This window comes from Numida meleagris, chromosome 1, assembly GCF_002078875.1.
Source record: "Numida meleagris isolate 19003 breed g44 Domestic line chromosome 1, NumMel1.0, whole genome shotgun sequence".
Lineage (NCBI taxonomy): Eukaryota > Metazoa > Chordata > Aves > Galliformes > Numididae > Numida > Numida meleagris.
Window position 1 is genome coordinate 23,326,904 of NC_034409.1, and position 22,407 is coordinate 23,349,310.

At 45.4% G+C, this 22,407-nt stretch overlaps 1 protein-coding gene across 1 annotated transcript; it reads right to left on the minus strand.

Moving 5' to 3' along the window:
• On the minus strand, nucleotides 3,892–17,056 carry WNT16 (Wnt family member 16). The gene is made up of 4 exons (XM_021384821.1): nucleotides 16,614–17,056; nucleotides 16,286–16,527; nucleotides 14,388–14,674; nucleotides 3,892–7,348 (listed from the first exon to the last, which is right to left on the minus strand). The coding sequence occupies exons 1-4, from the start codon at nucleotides 16,700–16,702 to the stop codon at nucleotides 6,884–6,886; spliced, it is 1,083 nt and encodes a 360-aa protein (XP_021240496.1). The 5' UTR covers nucleotides 16,703–17,056; the 3' UTR covers nucleotides 3,892–6,883.

Genomic DNA, 22,407 nt, shown 5'->3' on the forward strand with positions numbered 1-22,407 from the left:
TAGGAAGCCTTTATTGTTTCCTTGCACTACTATCTTCTACAAAATGTTATGGAGGACAGGACTAAAGCCAGGCCTCTTCTAGCCTTCATCTTTATATTTGTGTCTTCTTTTTCCTGGCCATCTGAAGCAAGTATGCATGTTATGAATATTTAACCTGTTAAAGCTGGACCTACTACAAAATATTTAATAATTGCTTTTAAAGCAGTAAACAGTTATTAAAAAAAATAACTGTTCTTATTCAGTTCTTAGGATTTTGATGGAAATCTCCCTCCTTTTCCCTCCTTCTCTAACTCATGTCCTCACAGCTGCATCCTTTCATTACATTTAAGATTTCAGTTATACAAATGAGCTTGTTTTGGTCATAGAAATGAGACAACAGGAAGGAGATCCCATGGTGTTCTCTTGACTTGCCACAAGATACAGTTATACCATCTCATTCTCTGCCTTGAGCGAGCTAGTTGCAGCTTTCCCCCTGTTGCAGTAAGCTTTCTGATACTTTCAGTAAGTGAGACTTGGGTAATAATGCACATTTAAACTAAGTGATCAAGCAAAAACTCTAATTCTGTGGTCTCTGTGGTTTCTCCTACATCTTGTGGTAGGAACTAGCCAGGTGCAAGGATGACATTTTGTACAAGTAGCTCTATGCAAAAGTACCTGTGTGACAAAGCTCCAGGGTACATGTTTTCCTACATGAGAGGATGAGAACATCTGCAGCACTTTGGGGACAGGGGAGAGAAGGAAGGAAAGATGAAGACAGGGAGTATGTCTGCCTCAAAAATTGTGAGAAAAGGGGCAGGACACAAGAACGTTGTGACTGTTTTCCCCAAGGAGCACTCAGCTGGGATTCAAGCCACCTGGAGTCTACTTCATTGTAGGCCACAGTTCTCAACTGCTGTGCTAGTGTTCTTTACATGTATGAGTATTAAGAAAGAAGCTGAAGATGTCTGCCTTGAAATGCCATCTGCATCTCTTCTCGCATCAAACATATTTTTCTTCTTGAAAGAAGAGAGGCTTTGACAGCCTTACTTGCCTGAGTGCTGCTTCAGAAAAAGCTTCCCGTTGCTTGGCATGTTTTGTTTTATAGATGTTAATATGGCATTTAGTTCCCTCGGATGTTGATGAGACTAGAAGACACTTAATGTGTTCATAATAGCTTTTTGGATTACCTGCAGTTTAGAAGCCAAGTGGTAAATCAGGAGGGGAAATGAAGTGCTAGTGCTGCATGTGTTGACAAGCTTTCTTGTGCACAGATGGAAGGGCCGCAGCCCCTCCATAAACTGGCTGGGGTGTAGCACAGGCTGGAAGCTGCTGGGAAGCTTTCCCAGCTACCAGGTCGTTACAGACGGTTGTATCCTGGACCCAGTACCTTCTTTTTGATGCTGTACTGGGGATGTGAGGGACCCCGCTTCTTGCCTCCTGGGCCACGTACCAAAAGGATCCAACACGGGGGCTCAGCCACTTCCTGTGGCTGCCTCTGTGGAGGAAGAGTTTCTTGTCTGCACAGGCCAAAAAAAAAAAAAAAAAGGAGCAAGGCAAGAAGGAATGTGCTTGTGCTTTACTTGAGGTATTTAATTACATTTCTGATTGTCTTATCTGTGGCCTCAGAGATATGGCAGCCTCAGGCTGGCTTAAAACCACTTGTAGTTTCTCCTCTCTGCTCCTGCAGTAGTCTCCTTCATCCTTACAACCAAGATCTGATGCGCCCTTCATAGACCTGTGTTCCTCAGGCATACCTTCCAATGCTTAATTATCCATCTAGTTAAGTGTGATAACGTACCATCCAAATCTTTGGTGAAAATTAATTATTACTTTTTATGTAAGTTAAAAACTGATCACTGGTCTCATAGGTACTTAGTTGTATTTTTATATTCTTCTTGACCCTGTCATTTCCTCACTAGGAAATGCATTTATTCTTTTTAAGTCTCATCATTATAATAGCCTATTTCTACAAAATGGTCTGTTCCATTCTTAGGGTGTTGGCCATAGCAGGACACAGTCCTGCTGACACAAAAAAGGCACTACCAACTGAGGGGGTCATGTCTCCTCTTTGAGCTTGATGGATGGTGGTGGAAGGGAGTGCTGTTTTCCATGGAACGTAGCCTGAAAATTTCTATGATGCTTCAGCAATCACTTCTGGCTAATTATCTTCCTCACCCTTGAATATCTCAGTAGTGTCTTTATCAGCATAGCTTTGTTTTCCCGGGTATCTTGGCAACTGAATCATCTTTTCCAACTGGAAAACTGCATGGATAATGTCAGTCTGCGGCTTTTATATCTGCACTCTCAAATTTTATCTAAAGCACTTAATACACATGTGACACAATGCAGAAAACTATACATTGTGTTAATTTTTGTGGTATATTAGTAAATGAAATACAGTTAATTATCCTTTGAGGTGTGTAGAAAACAAAACTTTATTTCAGGGCTCTATTGCATATATATGGAGAGGGGTATGGATCAGTACAGAGTACTAGCCCAGCCATTCTGTGTAATAATGCACACAAATCACTGCTTTCTCTTCATTAAATTTGTGATCCCTAGGGGCAGCCCGAAGCAGCTGGTTTGCTCTGTTCCTCTTGCACTACAAAGAGAGGTGCTTGGATCGGATCCTTAGCGTTGTGACTATGGGACTTGGCAGCAAAGTCAGCTCAAGGAGTTACCACTCCTGGTCATCTCCCTAAGCCCTTTACTGGTGTGTTATTGCTACAGATTGAGGCTCCAAAGGCAGCCAGAGCTCTTGTTTGTGGTGTGCTTCTGTGAACTGCATCACTAAACTGAACTGACCCGGGGGCAGAGGTCAGGGCAGGGCTGGCAGTGCAGACCCTGCTGTGTAACCCCAGCCCAATGCTCCAGAGTCAGCTAGGATAAAATTGCTGGGTTTTTTTTTTTGTTGTTGTTTTTTTTAAATCCCAGATGATATATAGATCCTGTAGAAACTGCACACTTAACATCAAAATACCATTTGGGACATACTAAGATACGGTAGTGTTGATGTAATTTCTTAGATGATGGGGCAGATTAGACTGCAGAAGACCAGGATGCTGACTTAACTGTCAGCTGGTTTTCTGCTGCTGACGTGAGGCACAGCGCACCTTTCAACACAGACAATAAATGATCATCGCTGTGAATAACAGTGAGTTCTTCTTTTAACTCCTAGTGTGTTGTCAAGCTTTTGCTCCAGAAAACAGAAGTGCTCATGAAATGCCTTTCATTCTGTTCTGCAACCAAATATGCATTTTCAGTTTTTTGTGGGCAATGCCTGTAGAAGTCTTCCCAGTCAGAATTTTCAGTGTTTTAATTGGAACATCCTGATACGCGTAGCACTTAATATTTAAAAATATCACAATAAGGAGAATTTGATGGTTCTTGAAGAACTAACAAGGAAAGCGTGCAGCTCAATTAAAATTACACTGTATAGTCATGAAAATAGCAGGACTGAGAGGAAAACACCATGGCCAAACCCCCAGGCAGGCTCTGATCCTGTTTGCAGAATGGAACATTTCAGAAGGCCTTTAGCCCTCTTTTTTAGTGAAAATTTGGTTATTTCTCCAGTTCAATTAATTTAAACTCTGTATGTGCACCTGCCTTAGCTGTCCTGGCTTTGTCTGTTACACCTCTTTGCTGCCCAAGGGAGGTGCCATCCACCCGCACTGCACCCGGCCCCGGACCCCGCTTCCCGCCTGTGCTGGGCATCACCAGTCACTGTGCTCCGCTGGCTGAGAATGAACTGCAGCCTGGTGCTCCTGCCCGCAGCACACCTCCAGCCCCAGCGCTGACACAGTGACCAGACAGGATGAATTTGCATGTCATTCTCTGCTGTATAAGCCATGAGTTACTTTACAGAACCATCTGGGGGATTACACAGCTGTCAATTCAGTGTGACTGGCACAGTGTTAATTTCTTAATGTAGTGTATTTCAGCATTGAGTATCAATCAGTGCTTGAGCATTAGTTATCTCTAGCATTCATTTAACGTGGAGTTCACATTTGTGATTTGTGAAAGGAAAAAAGCGTATTTGACTTCCAGAAATGCAACCCGTAGGAGCCCATGTTTAGGAAAAGCAACTTCATGCAGCTGACTGCTGTGGGCCCTGCCCATCCTTGAGCACCTGCCCACCAGCCAGAGCTGGGATGGTCCTGCGTAGCCCTGACTGGAAAGCTGAGTTCATGGGTAGGCGGACAAGTGATGTCTACGCTACGTTACAGGCCGAGACAAAGAATGCCTCCTTTGGCATGATCTGCCTCAGTGGTAGGAAAAGATGGCGTTCCTCAGCTGCTAGCGTGTGCCCCGTGCTTCAGTCAGTGCTACAGCTCTGCTCTGAGAACGCAGTCAGTCCCTGGGCATTTCTGTTCTCAAAGTGACACCTATGGTTTTTGTTTCAGGAAGAGGACACCATTATCTGCTCTTCAAAAAGTAAACCCGTGGCCTTTTTCACTGGTTAGCTACTTTTCACAAACTGCTGCTCGTGCACAAAGGACACAGAGATAAGGCCTATCTCCCACTCAAACTCTGCATTTCTTCCCATTTTTTTCTAATCTCTCTTGTTTGGATGAGCACACACACAGTGGGACTTTTAAAAAGGATGGATTTTAGCAAAGCTTCGGATCCCTCATACACCATTTGTTCAGCCATCCCAGCTTTCATAAACCACATACTGTCTCGTAAACCACGTTCCTGCATCTCTTTGTTGTCTTTTGTCACGCTCTGAAAAAAACAACTCTTTCCCCTTTCAACCAGAAAAAAAAAATCTTTTATTAATAACATTTAACAACAAAATTGATTTTATTTTACCTTTTTGATCTAGATGACTGCTCTGCAGCCTCAAACAGGAGCTACCCAAGCAGGCACCGACACCTTGAACGCGTTGGCCCTGTCACAACTGCCCCACTCCTCAGTGAGATGCTGATGTGCGTGCCCCTTCTGCTCCAACTCACAAAAACAGCCCTTTGAAATCTTATCTCCTGGGCAAATCCCTGAAACTGACCTTGTGCCCAGGACCCCACACCGTTTTCTCCCCATTATCTGGCTAGGTCAATGCAGAGAGTGGCCAAAAGTGGAGGATGGTTCCTGAAGAACCAGCAGATAAAGGACTTCTTCTCTTCCTGATATTCCACACAAGGCAGCAGCAAACCACAGTGCAGGTTTTGTTTCCTTCCTCCTGACCTACACATCCAATAAACAGTGACAGGGAATCTGGTCACCAACTTTCACGAGAAAACGAATGACAGCTTTGAAAGCCTCAACCAAAGTGTCTCAGCAGATATCTTCCTAAAAACTGCCTGCCAGTGTGGAACAAGTTAAGAGACTGCAGCCCCTGAGCAGTCCCCCTGATGTCAGTGGGAGTTCTGCCACTTACCACTGGACCCAAATGTCACTGTACGCAAAATGGGTTGAAAAGAACAGAAAAACTATACAGAATAGTAATTAATGATCATTTAGAACAGCAAAATAAGTGCTTCTCATCAGTGTGTTGACTGCAACAGTTATAACCAACCTGACTGTAAAAAGAAAGATCATTTCAGTAATCTTCTGAGTGAGTTCCCCCTGCACATGCAAATAAAAACCAGTTAGAGGCTGCTGCAATAGTAACAAACAGCAGCAAATGTCAAAGGCATCTTAGCACATTCATTTTGGAAGCCTCTTACATAACTTGCATAATTTAAATATTTACAAAATATAAATTTTCTTGTCTTATCAAAAATAGGTCTTTGCACATTTAAACAACAGAAATCCTTTCCCGTGATGCTTCTTTAAACCAGGAATTATATCCTTGCATAAAAATAAACAACCTTTTCCAGATGTAAAATAAAGTTAAGCCAACATATGGAGGGGACAAAATGTTATTGATAATAGTTGAAATATTTTAGTGGTGTGAGCCAATCCTTCAGTGACATTGTGCACTGAGCTTACTTGGGATACAAATGAAAAGCTCTAGCTGTAGCTCCTATAAGAGAATGTGATTGATGTGTTTAAAACCTCTCATTTAATGACAGATTTCTTTGGGCTGACTCTCACATCTAATTGTGAAAATGCTGGTGAGCCCCACCAGGATGGCTGAACATGGCAGGTTAACACACAAAGTCCAACACTGGGATGATGATGGGTTGACTGCAAACTGTGCACTCAGGTACTGAGGAGATACCTATGAGGGACTGCACTTCCCTCAAATACCAAGCTGTGTTTCTGTCCCTCCTCAGACCTGGCCTTTGTGCATTTGAAAGACAACTTGTACAAGACCCTGAGGTTGCTGTTTAGCACACCATGCTCACCACATTCACCGAACTGTGCTCCAGCCCCTCCGCTCTGGGCATGGTTTGCTCCAGGCCACTCGGCCGTCCTCTCCTACCCCACCTATCCATAGGCACGCACATTTTTGGGTACCAGGAGCTCTTCTGCACATCATGCAGAGAGCTTTTGAAAAGGTCACAAAGCAAATGCCTCAGGGTGAACAGAACATTCAACATTCCTGTATCTTTTTTTTTGTAAGACTGGTAGAAATGAAGCATCTAGCAGATCCATCTAATGCGTCTTACAAGCCTCCCAGTCTTTCATCCTCTGACTGATAAGATCTCGGGTTCTCTGCACTGTACCTACCGACCACATTGATCTTCAAGATGTTGTGGCTACTCAAGTTCCTGGAGACGTTTCAACTCTATCACAGAGATGGCTCAAAAGTGCCATCAGGAGTCTTTCCCTGTTGTGGCTGTCCCTGCGTGCAGGTTGCTGTCCACTCATGGCTCTTTCATACACCACATGTTTGGAGTACGCCCAGTTTGGCGACGCCCATTCTCCCGGACGCAGATCCCCCACAGTCCCTGTCCCAGTAACTGCTGCCTGCCTGGCAGCCCAGCGTGGGGTGATTCGGCTGTTTCTGTGCTGAGCCCTACTTGCAGGTGTGCACGTCGGTCATGGTCTCGCACCGCCGGCAGCGCACGTAGCAGCACCAGACAAATTTGCACTCACACCTCTCCACGTGCCTGACCACGTGTGTGTTGTACCCGCGCCCGCAGCACAGCAGGTTGCAGCCATCGGGTCCATCCGACGTGCGGTTGCATTCCCTGCCCTGAGTCCCAGGGATCCCCAGTTTCTGATCTTCGACGCAGTAATTGGGCGATTTGTTCATGTACAGCAGGTCTTCTTTCTGGATCGGTATTTTTCGCTGGCTCTTCTCTTTCCTGCGTAGCTTTTTTTTCAGCTTGTCTGATATCTGTATGCTGTTCTCATACTTATCCTTTAAAAACCGGCCAATCTTTTCAAAGGAGGACATGGTTTTCCAGCAAGTTTTCACAGCGCACGACCCAGAAACCCCGTGACAACGGCAGTCCACTGACATCAGCTTTGCTACAGCCTGAAAGAAAAGGGAGAAGACATTTGGATGTGGTCTTTTATTCATTGGGAATATGGCCCAATATCAGTAACCCAGACGTCTCTAACTATTTAATATTACTATTGGCAGCCAGGCCACAGGAAGGTACATTTTATGAACCAGGTTTCCACCTCCAGACTTCCAGCATGAGCAGCCCGATGGCAGAATGGCTGAGGTTAGCAGGGAGCTCTGGCCCAACCCCTGCTCCAGCAGGGATGCCCAGAGCAGGGTGCCCAGGGCCATGTCCAGGTGGCTACTGAAGATCTCCGAGGCCGATTGCACAGCCTCTGGGCAGCCCGTGCCAGTGCTCAAAAGATCACCAGAAGTGACCTACATGTGCACCTTGCAATAGCAATAACTAAGTAGTATCTAAACGCCAAGATTAGAAGTCTGTATTTCTCACTAGCTTTTCTTTCTGAAGTGCAAATGGCCCTTGCGGGGAACAGCAGGAGGGGAAGCAGAGAAAGGACAGGTAACAGCACCATTCCTGAGATCAGAAAGAGTCAGCATCTGTGATGTCTTCTAAGGGTGCCTTGGGGCTACCATCAAGATCACCAAACAGTCCCAACACAGCCTATGATCAGGGTGACGGGAATGGCTTAAGGTGTCTCAGCAGCGTCTGTGTGACCAGTGTGGACCAGCAGCTGAACCCACAGATCCTTGGAGGTGCCCTGGAGCAGAGTAAGTGGGTGCCTCCATCCATCAGCTGCAGGGAAAAGCCATAGAAGGAGACACTGGAGTTCTGCAGAGAGACCTTCACCTCAGGTCTTCTGGAGTAAATCTAAGGTGCTTCTTAGAGTGATAAACTGTGATCTTGAAATGTAGGCATACATGTACTACAATGGGTTTCCACTGTTTCCAATGTCCTTAAGTGGGCTACACATCTATGCTCAGATGGATGCAAGCACTGGGCTGCGCAACAGCTATCCAACCAGCAGTGGGAATCTGCCGCCTGCATTAAGCTTTTGCAACACACAAGAATTTCGGCACAGTTGATATGAAAGCGAGTCTCCAAGAACTTGGAACTGTAAACAACCAATAATTTCCTTTATCTGGGACTGTAATTCGGTCAGATAGCAGGCAACCAGCATAGCACTTCCTTCTAGTATAGCTAATAGTTGTGGTATAAAATTATACAATTAGACTTGTGACACATCCCACATTGCAGTTAGGAAAAAGTTAAGGAAAAAAATAATCACATACAAGATACAGCAGAAGGGCAAGGTATTCTAATTTGTGCTTTGTTTTACCTTTTCATTTATTGTACTCTTTGTAGCCATCTGTGGGCTCACGTGGGCTGTTGGTTAATGCTGCACAAAGCCATGCTACGCTATTCCAGTTTATTGGCCTTCTGTCCCACATTTCTTTTCCAGAATAAAGGCAATTAGAAAACGTAATGGGCAGACAGAATTTTAGTTTTTCTTAAAAATTCTCATGCAGCAAAGCCAATACAGATTCAAAATATTCTTCTATGGAGGAAACACTATTTCCTACAAAGGAGGAAAGATAAAAAAAATCTTCATGCTGTTTATTAAAGTTTACCCTAAATCTTCAATTCCTTCCCAGCACCCACAGATAGTAACCACTGCCAATCTATGTTTTCCTTAAACTGTCTTAGGAAAGGAAAAAGAGAAAACAAGCCCATCTAACACCCTCCGTTAGTTTTCCTAGAGAAATAAGTTTAATTTGTGCCTGTTCTCAAGTCCAGATCCCGCAGTGAGAGCAGAGCCCTGGGAGCCTTGATATTGATACATAAATATTACACATGATTTACAAATAGAAGGGATTTAGTAGTATTTTCCAACTTCAGATCATTTATTTGCACCATAGCAAGTGCTGAACTAGTTTGAAACCACACTGTGGTGTAAGCCTTGTAAAGTTAGAGATGCAATGTTAGTCTTCACTGCAGCATGACAAGTTGCTAACTAGAGAAGAAACAATGGAAGGAAAATGCAGTTTGGTTTGGAGAAAAAGAATGTACTTCCAAGTCTGCTATGACATGACACAATAAAACCTGGAGGAGGCAAAACGATTCAGAAATTGTCTGGGGAAGTCCTGGACGTGCCTGCTAGGTGTTAAGGATGAGTGACCTCCGTGAGGGCAAGTAGCCCAGTAGCGACACTCAAGAGTCTTTCTATGATGATACATTAATGAAATATAAAAAGAGACATATTCTAAACAGGAGTGGAAAATGATACTGGAGTATTGGGTTAACGTCAAAGTGTAAAAAAACAGCATACATTAGCTGTATATGGAAGATTGGATCAATGTGAGAGCTACCAATGTAGATGTGCGTGGAGTCATTGAGAATATACACTGCAGTCACAAACATTCGTGTTCTTGTTCAGTGTGGCTCTGGCTTCTTCCGTAAAGTTTTGATGCAATCTGCTTTCAAGATTGATGGTGTCATCATAGTTGTGCTTGACCCCAGGTTACTGCTTCCCAGCTGCTAGAATGGGCAGGTTTTCTGGTTGGACGCCAGCATATTTTGGGCCAACTCTGCTGACAGCACTGGGAGCTGATATCCTGCTTTGGCTGATTACAAAACACAGGCCTGGATCTCAGGCTGTCATGTGAACTCCATTAACAAACTCCCAAAGCTGAACATCTGGCAAAATTTAGAGACTGGGAATCTTCTCTCGCTTTTCTCTTGGAAACAAATCTAAGACAGTGCCTACAGAGCTCACACAGCCTTCTGCGGGGACGTGGCTGCAACACACTCTGGTTCCCAGAGAAGCACGATTTCCAGCCTGACTCCCCAGGTGGTGCTTGGTGTCACACCTCTAGGTTCACATGGTGAATGTTTTTGGTTATTCATGAAATACTGTGACAGAAGTCTCCCTAAATAACAAAACTTCATACAGATGTTAGGATGCACATTGCTGATCACATAAACACAGTGGACAGATATGTCCACCAGTACAGGCTGCGACAGTTTTTCGGTTTCCTTGGGATGGTCATGAAACCAAGATGGCTGTTTGCATGCGAGAAATGACCAGTGCAGAACTGAGCCAGGTCTAGGATGGTCATATTTGGCCACAAGCCCACGGGTTTGCCTCTTGCTGATCCCGGTTGTGTTGGTGCTGGCAGAAGAGAACAGGGTTAAGCGTTAAACTGTACACGGTGATCAGTGTTGATCTGTGTTAAAAAATAACCCGAAAAAGACCATTCTTAGGTTACTTCCTTTCACTGATCTAATTAAGAGAGGGAATGACATGGGGCAGGAAGGTGTGGCTGCAACAGGCAGATGGGCAGAAAGCAGAGATTTGTCTGCAGCTGAGTGTCAGTGGAATTGTAGTCTGTGTACTACTTATTGCCAATCACTGCCGAATAACTCCAGACCAAGACCTCTGTTTGCAGGCACTGTTCTCAGCTGTGAGACTGGGACTGCCATCACTTGCTTTGCAGTCAGTGGAAACCAGCAACTGCAGTCAAATATCTTAAGTCATTGACAAATGAGGAGTACTCATGAAGAGGAGCACATACTCTAATGGAGGTACAACACTCAAGAAAGGTTGCAGACTGCTATCAATCCACAAGTACCAATAATAATTAACCCTCTGACAAGCTAACCTGTTTGCATGTGAGAAGACAAGTCCTGCAGGTCAGTGTACTTCCACTAGTGTGTAACTGATCAGAAATTCTTCCATCACTGGAAAAATATTACTGCAGTAGTACTCAACTCATAGTGAGTACACCTATCCTTCTTAAAAGGCAGCTCACATGTGCATATCTAAGTACACTGAACATTACAGTGCCAAATGATGAAGAATAACAATCTTGTAGCAGAATAAGGAATGAAATCTGGACCTTCTGAGGTTCAGGTTAGTACCATAAATGGAGCACAACTCAGTCAAAGTATCATTACTCTTTTAGAATTGATATACCTTGGACTTAACTATGAGATGTAGAGATATAAAATGGGAATGGGAAAGGAACAAGACAATTCCCCACATACCATTTCCATGAATTACTCCAGACAAACAGTATTGTCCCTGGAAGATTGCTCTTGCAAGACACACAACCAGGAACATGATAGTATTTATTACAAAAGGTCATAAGGTACCAAAATATATAGCAAAACATCCTTTCTGTAAGCCCCAAAACATGAAGGTCAACATCTTCCAACATTTAGTCAAGGATTTTGAAATTAGAAAAATGAAGAGTTCTGCTAAACTTTACTTCGGTTAACATCGTTATTAAAAATCCCAAGTACCAACAACAAACATTCTCCTTCATCCTGGACAATGGTCAAAATATTTACTTCAGCCTACAGCTTGCTATTAAGTTACAAAATATTTATGCACGGAAGCTGACTGAATACTCTGCATATTTTCATTCCAGATAATGAACAGTAAATACACCACTGCTAGAAAAGCACTAAAGCTAAGGATCTTCAGGCTTGAAGTAGATGGTGGTATTTTTTTGAAATAGTGAAGTTGAAAAAAAATGATCATATGCACCACATTTTACAAAAAACCTGAAACCCAATGTTCTCAGGACCTGATGGACCCTGTCGGATCACTGTAGATGAGCTGATCCAACTTAAAAGACTTAATTAGTCCCAAAAGAAGTTTCTTTTCCAGTTTAGGGGGATGGAGGTGTCCTTTCTTTAAAGCTAACCTGACACCAAACAGCAGGGCTGGCCCACCTGCTGTAGGCAGCTGTAACCCAGTGTGGGCAGGAGTGAGCCCTGAGCACAAGGATGGTGAGGGAAGAATAGATGCTGTCACCGAAAGCAAAAGGACAGCAAATTGCCCCTGCTGCTGAGCTAAGAAAGAATAGAGGTAAAGAGAGAATGGGGCTCCAAGGAAAAGATCTGCATCACTGCCTCCTAAACTCAGAAATAACACCTCTTTTCCTCCAAAGCTCCTCGAGTGTCTTGCCCTTTGCTCCCAACATCTCCATTGTCACACTGATCTAAGAAAATGGCACTCTTTCTTAGTCTTGTTTTACTGATTTCCATGAATTCAGACATCCTTTTCATCAGTCTCTGGACTGGGTGATACGACAGAAGCGTACATGAAATGCAGGTTGGCAGAAGTGGACCGAAATGTCACTGTGGGTTGTTGTTCCCTTTCTGATGACAAATATGACTATTGAAATAAAAATCTATATCTGTATCACATATTAAATAACATGAGTTTAAAGAGAGATTATTTTCTGGAGAATATTATCTCCTCCCTTAACTATCGCTCTCTACAAATGTGCCTAATAACCCTTTGCTCTTTCTCTAATGAATGATCACTTAATCTCCTCCCCTTTTGTTAATATCCCCCGCTACACAATACCAACCACCATTCCTTGGAGATGATTTAGCTGACTGCCATCGAATTAAATTCAAAGTAACTGTTCTCAGCATCTACTTAGTTTTCAAGTTTATTTCATAGAACTGGAGAATGGTTTGGGTTGGAAGGGACTTAAAGCCCACCCCGTCCCAACTCCCTGCCATGGGCAGGGCTGCCCTTCACCAGCTCAGGCTGCCCAGGGCCCCATCCAGCCTGGCCTTGAGTGCCTCCAGGAATGGGTCATCCACAGCTTCTCTGGGCAGCTCTGCCAGGGCCTGACCATCCTCTGAGTAAAGAATTTCCTACTAACATCTGATCTAAATTGCCCATCATTTAGTTTAAAGCCATTCCCCTTTGTCCCATCACTACACTCCCTGATAAAGAGTACCTCACCATCTTTCCTGTAGGCTCCCTTCAGGTACTGGAAGGCCACTATACGGTCTCCCCAAAGCCTTCTCTTCTCCAGGCTGAACAAATCCAACTCTCTCAGTCTGTTTCAATAGGAGGTCTTCAGAACTAAAAAGGGTGTATGTGTCTCAAAGATTTTCTATTTTTCCAACAATATAACTTAATTAAATAAAATATATTACCTCATAACACGTAAAAGTAGGTTTACTTTAAAACAGCTTGCAGTGGTACCACCGTGGCTCTTTTTTGATATGCTGGCTTACTGTGGCTATTCCCAAACCATGTCTGATAGGAAAGTTGTTTTCCATAAAACCCAGCCACGCTTCTTCTGAAATTTCACAGTCACAATGGCGACCAGCAAGTGTGAACAATACATTGTCCAAAATCAGAGAGTTATCATTTCTTTTCTTCATTTACAGCTGTGTCACTGAGCAGAACATATTTAAAGAATTACAGGGCCAGAGAGAGCCATCAAACACTTATGAAGTTAAAAACTCCCTTCTAAAGCAGAGAAACTAATTTTAGAGCAAGAACCAGGACACTCTGCCATTGCAGATGTAAGCCTCAGCCACCAGATTACAGACTCACATTGTCTATATTGGCTGTTTCTGCCCCATTTATCAGGATTCTCTGCAGGCCAGCACAGAGGACGCAGCGTCCCACACATGTGCACTGTGTGATGGCAGGAACACTTATTCTGCTACCAGGGCTTTGAATTCTCTTGGGAGAGGAGGACCTATTTGAAGCCAACATCCTCTGTCTTTCTTGGCAAGTGCTCTAGCCAGTAGGCTGCTTTAAAGTAGGACTGTCATTTCCAACTCATCTTTCGGAAGAAAAGGTTAAATCTCCATTTCCTCACTGATCCTAGATTTCTGCTCTCGGATGAGGACCCCAGACTGTGGATCCCAAATGGGTGACGATGCCTGGTCTCCAGTGAGTCTGTTCATTCATCATTGGAAAGAACTAAAAACCCAAGCAGTAACAGAATATTACAGATAAGGAAAAAAAAATCTTCAAGTAGTATTCTGGTAATAAGACTAGTTAAAGTTTCCCATGGAATAGAATATCAACTATCTGTTTGTAAGCACTGTGATCAGCACTCCAGAACTAACTTGTATTTTGTGGATTTTATTTAAACCCATGACATTTAGTTACTTAGTTATGAACAACTTGATTCTGGGTTTATAAGAAAGTGTTGACTTTGGAGGTGTCAGCCAGGTTCTTGCCACTTATACCTGCAGTCAAGGACCGGCCTCGCCTGACTAATGCCATTTGTGAACAGAACAAAGCTAGCCATGGCTCCCATGCCCAACAGCAACACGTACCTGCCTCCCAGCCTCGTTGTTGTGCAGGTTCATTGCCAGCAGCCCATTGCCACTCTTCCCCGTAGCGTTCCTGATGGGTGCATCCAGGAAGCTCCTGCTGAAGGCCATCCCATAGTGGATGTCGTCAGAGCAGCCGCCCCAGTGCCAGCCCTCGCTGGCCGAGCCCCCGCCCTGTAGCTTGGTGTCACAGGAGCACTCGGTCACATTTCCTGCGCTACAGGAGCGGGTCACGGCATGCACCAGCCCTGCTGCTGTCACTGCATAGACAAACGCGGACTCCTTCGTGCCTGCAAGGCAATGCAGGGCTGTTAGCTCATGGCTCCCTCGCACTGCCTTCCTGGCGGAGCTGAGGGAACCGATTTTACCGGCCAGAGCATTATTAAAAGGGAACACTTCTCAAGTTGTCACAGCTTGGTCTCCAGAGTTAACTTATTTAAAGCCATCAATATTCACACTCAGAAAAAGACTTCAGTGCCCATTCATGTGGCTGTGCTATTAATTCTGCTGTTTCCGGCTGCTTGCACCATGCGATTTTTGGTAACTGCTTTCTAAATCTGGTTGGGGACTTTATTGGTCAATGAAACTTTTGAGCCAATTAAGCTTGAATCAAAACAAAGCACAACAAAAAATCCTCCCCCAACCTAACCCCCCTTACTCTTTCCCCACTCTGATTTTCACTATTTGTGTCAATTTGATGAAGAAGTTAGTTCAGATCTTGGGGGATGAACTTCAAGACGTCAAGATCCTGGGCTAATCTGGTACAAAGCCGAAGTGTACTTCATTTTCAATTGAGCAAACACTGAGGCTGCCACAATGCACAAAGCAAACAGCCTCCTGATTCTTAAACCAGACAGAAGCTGGGATGGCACGAGAGTATGTTGGCCATGTGCTTCTCCAGTGGTAATCTGGCCACGGCAAAGACAGCAGCTCACAAAGCCCTTATCTGCTCCTGTAATATCTCCAAAGCTTCATGGATGAACCCGCTTGGGCCTCTCCAGTGACCCTGGCACAGTGTGGCACACAGCACCTACATACTCTTTAAGCAAACCTAAAATCAATGCCTGGCCACTAAGTGCAGCTAAACTTTCCCCGTGCTAATTTCCATCATCGTTAAAACACCCTGCTATTTCCAGTCCCAGTGCTCCTCCTCATTGTCAGGAACATTCTTGTTTCTTTCTCCCATCCATGTCAGTCTGTGGTGCTGGTTCCATCACAAAACCTTTTCCTGGGACAGACCAGTGGAGCTCAGTGGCAATTCTTCCCACTGGCCAGGAGGACAAGCAGTGCAACCGGCTGCATAGAGAAGAGTGGAAATCTTGCTCCCCTCCCCATTTTGGAACATACATCTCTTTTTATTGCTTATTTTATGATATTTTTTCCACTCCTGTAGCATGAAGTGATGATTGCACAAAACCGGGACTAGGTGCTGCAATACTTAATGGAGCTCACGTCGGTGGCTGTGCTGAAATCAGTGAGCAGTCCTCAAAAGGAACATGCAGGAACAAGGCCCTGGGACTGCCATTCCATACAAACATAAAGTCCCTGTTTCTGTGTAAATCTCAGCAATTCCATCATTAGTTCATGTGGTGGGAGCAGGCTGAGCTGAGCGCTGCCTGACCAAATGCATGTGCTACGTTTTAAAGTAATTCCTGTTCGGTTTGGGGTGTGAGCAGATTTTTACTTGCAAGCAAGCACCTTTTTGAAACCACGTGTCACCCATTTAGCAATCGCGACACAAGTAAGGGCACAGCAACCTCAGCCTAAGAATAACATTTCAACACAGGTAAGTGGATCTACTTCAAGGCGCCGTCATCCCCGGGAGCGTGAAGCAGAGGATGACAACAGGTAGCAGCAGCAGCTGGGACAGACAACGCGGGCAGCCCCGGGGCGACACTCACCGCTGCTCAGCTGCTGCCCGAAGGCGGCGGGCGGGCGGCGCGGGGCGGCGGGCGGCGGGCGGCAGTCCCAGCGCTCGTGTCGGAACTGGCTGCGGCACTCCTGGAGGCCGAGGCGCGCTCCCTCCCGGATGGCGGGCACCAGCTCCGGCTTCTGCCTGCACAGCTCCTGCTGCCCGGGGCTCAGGGGAGGGCTGGCGCAGCCCGGCTTCTCCGGCCCGCCGGCGGCCGCGATGCCCAACCACCTGCGGAAGCAGCCCCGTCAGCGCTGGGACCGGCGGACTCGCGCCGCGCTGCCCCGTCCCCCCGACCCCCGCGCCCGGCTACTCACATCCATGTGCCGCCCGCGGCGCCGGGGCAGAGGGCCAGCAGCATCACTGCCCGCAGCAGGCTCCCACCGAGGGCGGCCCCGCGCCCCATGGCCGCGCATCGAGTCCCTACTCGGCTCCGTCCTCCAAGGGGACAGCCCGGGCCGGCGGAGAGGGCGGCGGGCGGGGAAGCATCGGGAGAGCTTTATTCCCTTCAAGGTGAGAAAGTTGGGCTTGATGCTTTCCCCCGGGCCGGTCCCGGCTCTGCCTCCCCCGGCCGCGCATTGGCCGCCCGGGGAGTGGGGCGGGCCGGGGCGGGGAGCAGGGAACTCCGCACCGCTCCGCGTCGCTCCGCACCGCCCTACGGCGGTGTCCTTCTCTTCCTCCGGGACTGGAGCTCCTGTGGGGTTGCCGGGGGGGTGCAGGCGCTGGTGTGCTGCAGGCGTTGGGCCGCAGTGACTTCATGCACAGAAAGGAGGCACGAGGAGCCGTGGTCGTAAATGAGAATTTTTTCCCACACGTTTTATTTAAATTTCCCAATGCTTTCGTAGCATCAGCTAACTGGCCCGAGATCCGGCATCACTGCTCATTTGCCCAGTCCTGTCAACTTCATTCTAAGACTTATCAACTGCTAATTTAGTGTTTGTTAATCGCTCGTGCCAAGTCTCGTGCTGAAAGCTGCCATGTCAGCCCGCACTGGCATGATGCAGAGTGGCACCGGCACCTGGGGCTTCCAGGTCCGCTTTGCTCTGGTGGATGTGCACCGCACACAGCCCGGGCAGCAGGGCAGCTCCAGGCAGGCTCTGGTGTGGCACAGCTGTCAATTAGTCACATAGCTCCTGTTGACTGATGATAGTGCTAAGCAAAGAGCAAAATAAATAGTCTCAATGGACAGTTTTTAAGAGAACAGCATGTAGAGAAATAATTGCACAAGTGTGTGTTCACCCTGCCTGTTTCCCAGTGGCTGTACCGAGATATTTCAAGAGTGTTGTCTGGGGTACAATCAGAGCCATAAAACTGTCTCCTTCCTACTTCATGTTTGCTTGCCTACTCTTAAAGGGTCTCCATGGCACCGCCAGTGCTGGGGAGATTCTGTATGACCCAACAAGTCATTTAAAGCTTCCATCACAGCTTGTTTCTCTGCTCTGAATTTCAGCCTGGAGAACATCTGCTTGTGGTTGCAGAGGAACATTGTTGTCCAGAGAGAGAGAAAGGACAGAGCATCACGCTGGGACATGGGGACAGGCCTGAGCCAGCCAAACTGCATGGGCTGTGTCCGGGAACTACCCACTTATCCCTCGCTGCTGCTTCCTGGATCCACCTGTTGGAATAATTCAAAGCCCTGACCTGACAGCGCTGTGTGTCTCATTCCCTTCTTGATCTACTTGTTGCATTTATCATCTATTCTGGTTATTCTTTTCCTGCCTGTTGTTTTAACTGGGCTCTCCTCTTGCTTTCTCTCTCTCTTTTTAATTAGTCTGGAGCCTTTGATTTTAAATTCCTATGTTTGAGATTTTGTCTAGAAGCTGCAGGATCTTATATTCTAGTAACAATTTACATAACATTTTAATTAAAAAAACATTGATTTGAAAAATTCCAATCTTACTTGTGTAATATTTTATCTAGGATAAATTAAAAATTCTCTATTGGGATCCCATGTGCTGGGGTCTGATTTTGCCTACACTGTATGCTACAGTATGCTACAGTAGCCATTAAGAAGTTAAGAAAATGTTTTGACCATTTACGCAGGTGCAGAGTGTAACAGTGCAATTTGAAGGGCTGATGCTAAAGAGTACATATTGTGAGGGACCTCTTGAGATCCTTCAGTTCATCCTCTGTCCTAGATTGAAAGCAGGACACATTTTTCCACAAACATCTGATTTTAAGAAGTTTGGATTACTGTGTATGTTTGTCCTAGCCCTCCATCTGCCTCTCTACCCATCTGTTTCAACCACTGCCCTCTGCCCACAGCCCCGTACTTCCTCTCTGGCTGCGGTGGTGTGGTCACCCACCAGAACCCCCGGCCTCTTCCCTGCTCCTGTCCACATTTTCCTCTCTGCCATTTTCATCATCTCTCTGCTTTGTTCCCTGGGCATAAGCAGCACAGCACAGCCAGGAGTGGCTGGTGCTCCAGAGCACTCTGTGCAGGAAGGCCATTCCCTCCATCGCAGACAGCGACGTAAGTGTGGTACAGGCGTCCAGCAGAGGTCAGGTACCGAGCATGAGTCATCAAAAATTGATATAAATCAAGGAAGATAAATTAGGTTTATTACTTATCTTACATTCATTGTCCAAGGTGGGGCTTTCTTTCCCTGTTCATACTAAAACGTCCACATTTTTCTATCTTAAAAAGAAGACAATAAACTGTTAAAAAAAAAAAAGAAGGAAAAAGAAGGAAATATGTCTCAGTGGAGTGGTGTTTCCTGACTGGACGTTTATAAACGTGGTATTTCATTATGATTAATGTGATCTTGACAGAGTCAATTACAGATATATAAATATATTATTCTTTGTTAGTTAAAGAAAAATAATCCACTATGCAGAATGTGTATAAATAAGTGGATCACTCAGCAGATAATATACCTGGAAGATGGACTAAATATCTCTTAATACAGTTAACTGCTACTGTTGTCACCATAACTAAGGCCTGCTGTCCCATTTACTAGGCACAAGAACCTCCAAAGCTAAACACTCTTGTTTCCCTAGACAAGTCACTGTTTTTGGAAGCTCAGATCAAATGATTTTCCTTATCCTGGATCTTCTGATGCCCAGCAGAGGCACCCGAATATCAGTACCATACAGCATTCCGCATTATTCTGTGATTTTCTGTGATTATCCCACCCACACATATGGGCCCTATTGCTCAGTGGGGACAGCATCCCCTTACCTTAATGAACTGAGCACAAAGCCCATCTTCCAAACAGAAGCATGCCCCATATTCTCTAGATTAGATCATTCTTTCAGGTATGAAATTTATTGTGTGTGGTGGTACAGATTACAGTCTTCAACTCATAAAATGTGCTTTCAGTCCACCTCTAGTTCACTGTGATGGCATCCACCAACACTAGGAGCCCAGAAGGTGCTGAGATCAGGCACCGAAGGCGGCAGAACTGTTTCAGCATGGGCTCTTGTACTCACACTCCGTGTCTGTTGGTGGCAACAAGCTCATCTGAGGGAAACTTGCAGGCTGCTTACAGGTATGGTGTACCAGTAGAACCAGTGTGACGGACGCAGTGCTGCACAGCCTTGACCATCCTGAGTTGGAAGGCACCCGCAAGGACTGTTGAGCTGATGGTTTTAAACAGCTGTGAACTCACCTGCCAGTGAAACATTCATTGCAGGGCTGTACCCTGATGGCACAGTGTGCTTAGCTCCCAACATACAGATCTGCACACTGGGCACCTGCAAAACCTGGTAGGCCCGACCCATCCCAGCCTCCCCTTGCCCTTGTCTCTGCCTCCATCTCCTTCCTCCTTGGCTCCAGGAGGAAGTAAAGGTGTGCAGGGAGACCCGACACCTCAGGACAGGGCTCCCGACACCGCCGATGCAACATCTGTGAGGTGATGTCTCAAGAAACAAGTCTGAGGCCTTCAGTAATGCCAGGCTGGCAGCAGAAGGGCAAGCAGAGATATGTCCTTCTCCCATTCTGAATCCTCCAAGATCTCCTCTGTCCAGAGGTTTAAAAATTGTTATCATTTTCACTAGTTTTTTTTCTTTTTAGTATGCATAGCCTGAAAGTATTTGTGTCCGTGGCTATTATGTATCTGGCACACTGAGTTTGCAGATGCCTAGAACAGCACTTAAAGTGCCTCTGGTTCATGGTGGCAGATAGAGACCTCACAAAGACATGTAATGATTTCAAAGCCACTCCTTAATATTGTCTCTATAATCGCGGCTCAACACCATGTACAGACTCACATTTTCTGTGTGCTTGGATTTGTAAAACAGAGAGAAACAGGAGTGGAAAGGCAAGGAGAGAGCAGACCTCTCAATGTCCTTTGATTCCCTGTTAATGTTCATGAGATCTCCAAGAAAGTTTGCTGGAGCCAATAACTTCAGCGCTCGTTGTTGAAGCAGTTGCAGAGCAGTTCTCCTGGCAATCTGCTGCTGCTGCTGGTGATGCACTGCCAGAAGGCCAGGCCTGGGCAGGGGGGGCTCAGGCTGGCTTTCAAGTCTGGATGGTACTTACTAGCATGTATACAAGCACTTGGGATCTGCTTGCATTTTGGGAGCAGATTTCTTATCATAGAATCGTTTGAGTTGGAAGGGACCCTTAAGGGCCATCTAGTCTTGCGCCCCTGCAATGAACAGGGACACCTACAGCTCAAACAGGGTGTTCAGAGCCTGGTCCAGCCTGAAGTGCTGCTGGCAAATTCTGTTCTCTGGCACAGGTAGTCTAAATGTTGGTATTGTCTAGAGTTACTCCAGAGAGATATTTTTTGGCACACCTATATTAAGCAAAATGTGTCAAGGGAATGCTGATAAGGCTTCAAAGCATTACTAAGAGGGGTGTGTAAGATGAAAAAAAACAGCATCACAGGTTTTAATTCCGACTCCACCTCCATCTCACTTACTACTGAAAATTAAAATGAGTCATAACATTGTAGTTAATAGCAGTGCACCTTTATGCCATCTATAGCTTTATCTTGTCTTGAGAATGGGAAATACTCTAGGAAGTGTGAGAATTAAGAAAATTTGCCTCAAGTTTTTCATAATACTTAAATCAGCATTTTTTAATTAATTATTTTTTTTTTTAACATGAAGTGCATGAGATTGGAGGATCGCTCCTGGTTAGCGTCCCAGAACTTCTAGGAGGTAATGATGTAGTTTGGAGAAAAAAAAAAATAGCCCCTTTGTATGAAAGAACCTGAGTGATGTTAGAGGGGAGAAGTGGTCCTTATGCAGTTCTTAAATCAGTGTCAGACTCTCCCGAGGGTGTAGCACAGCTACTCTGTTGCTGTACGTGAAAGTTGACTTTAGACATGGGTTTTTGAGGTGAGCAGGATGAGATGTCCTGTATGTGCGCACACTCCTGTGAGTGATGCTGTATGTTAGGTACAGAGCAGGTAAATGTACTGCTCCCCGGTAGTGATGCTGTCCAGAACAGTTTGTATTCCTGCCCCAGCTGTTAATTTGCATTAATGTTTTCCACAAAACATTTACATAGCAATAGTTTTTTCCAGATGAGTGGCATGCACAGAACTATTGCCATCCTGAAACGAAAGAACTGAGATTCAGAGAGGTGTTTAACTTGTAGGCGTCAGACAGTACATCATCATCAAAACCACAATTAGGACCTCAGCTTTTCATTGCTAGTTTCATGTCTAATGAGTTACGTATCCTTTGAGAGAATATAATGGTTGAATCAGAAGAGTCTACTCTGTAGCTCTTAGAATGCAAAGCAGATGCTCGATCTACTATATCCTCATTCATCTAGGTAATGATGTGCACCTAATCCACATGCATCAGGTCCAGCCCTCAGACCCCTTGCACCCCACATGTGAATTTACCTACAAGGCCAGTTTCAGAAGGAGGAAACTTAGGAAGAAATGAGAGGGAACAGTGTTGTGCTGACAACCACAGAATGCTTGTCATCACTTGCTACCTGCAGTGTGGTGGTAGTAAGAAGGAAAGAACAAATGGCCTCAGATTTCCAGTTCACACTTTTTCAAGTTACGTGACAACAGTTAAAACATCCCAAGCATGAGATTCAAATGATTCACTACCCACCCTTTGTCCCAATTTCAAGGATCTTGCCTGTTTCACTGCATTAATTTAATCTCATCTGCCTCAGCACTTCTCCTGTAGTCTGTCAGT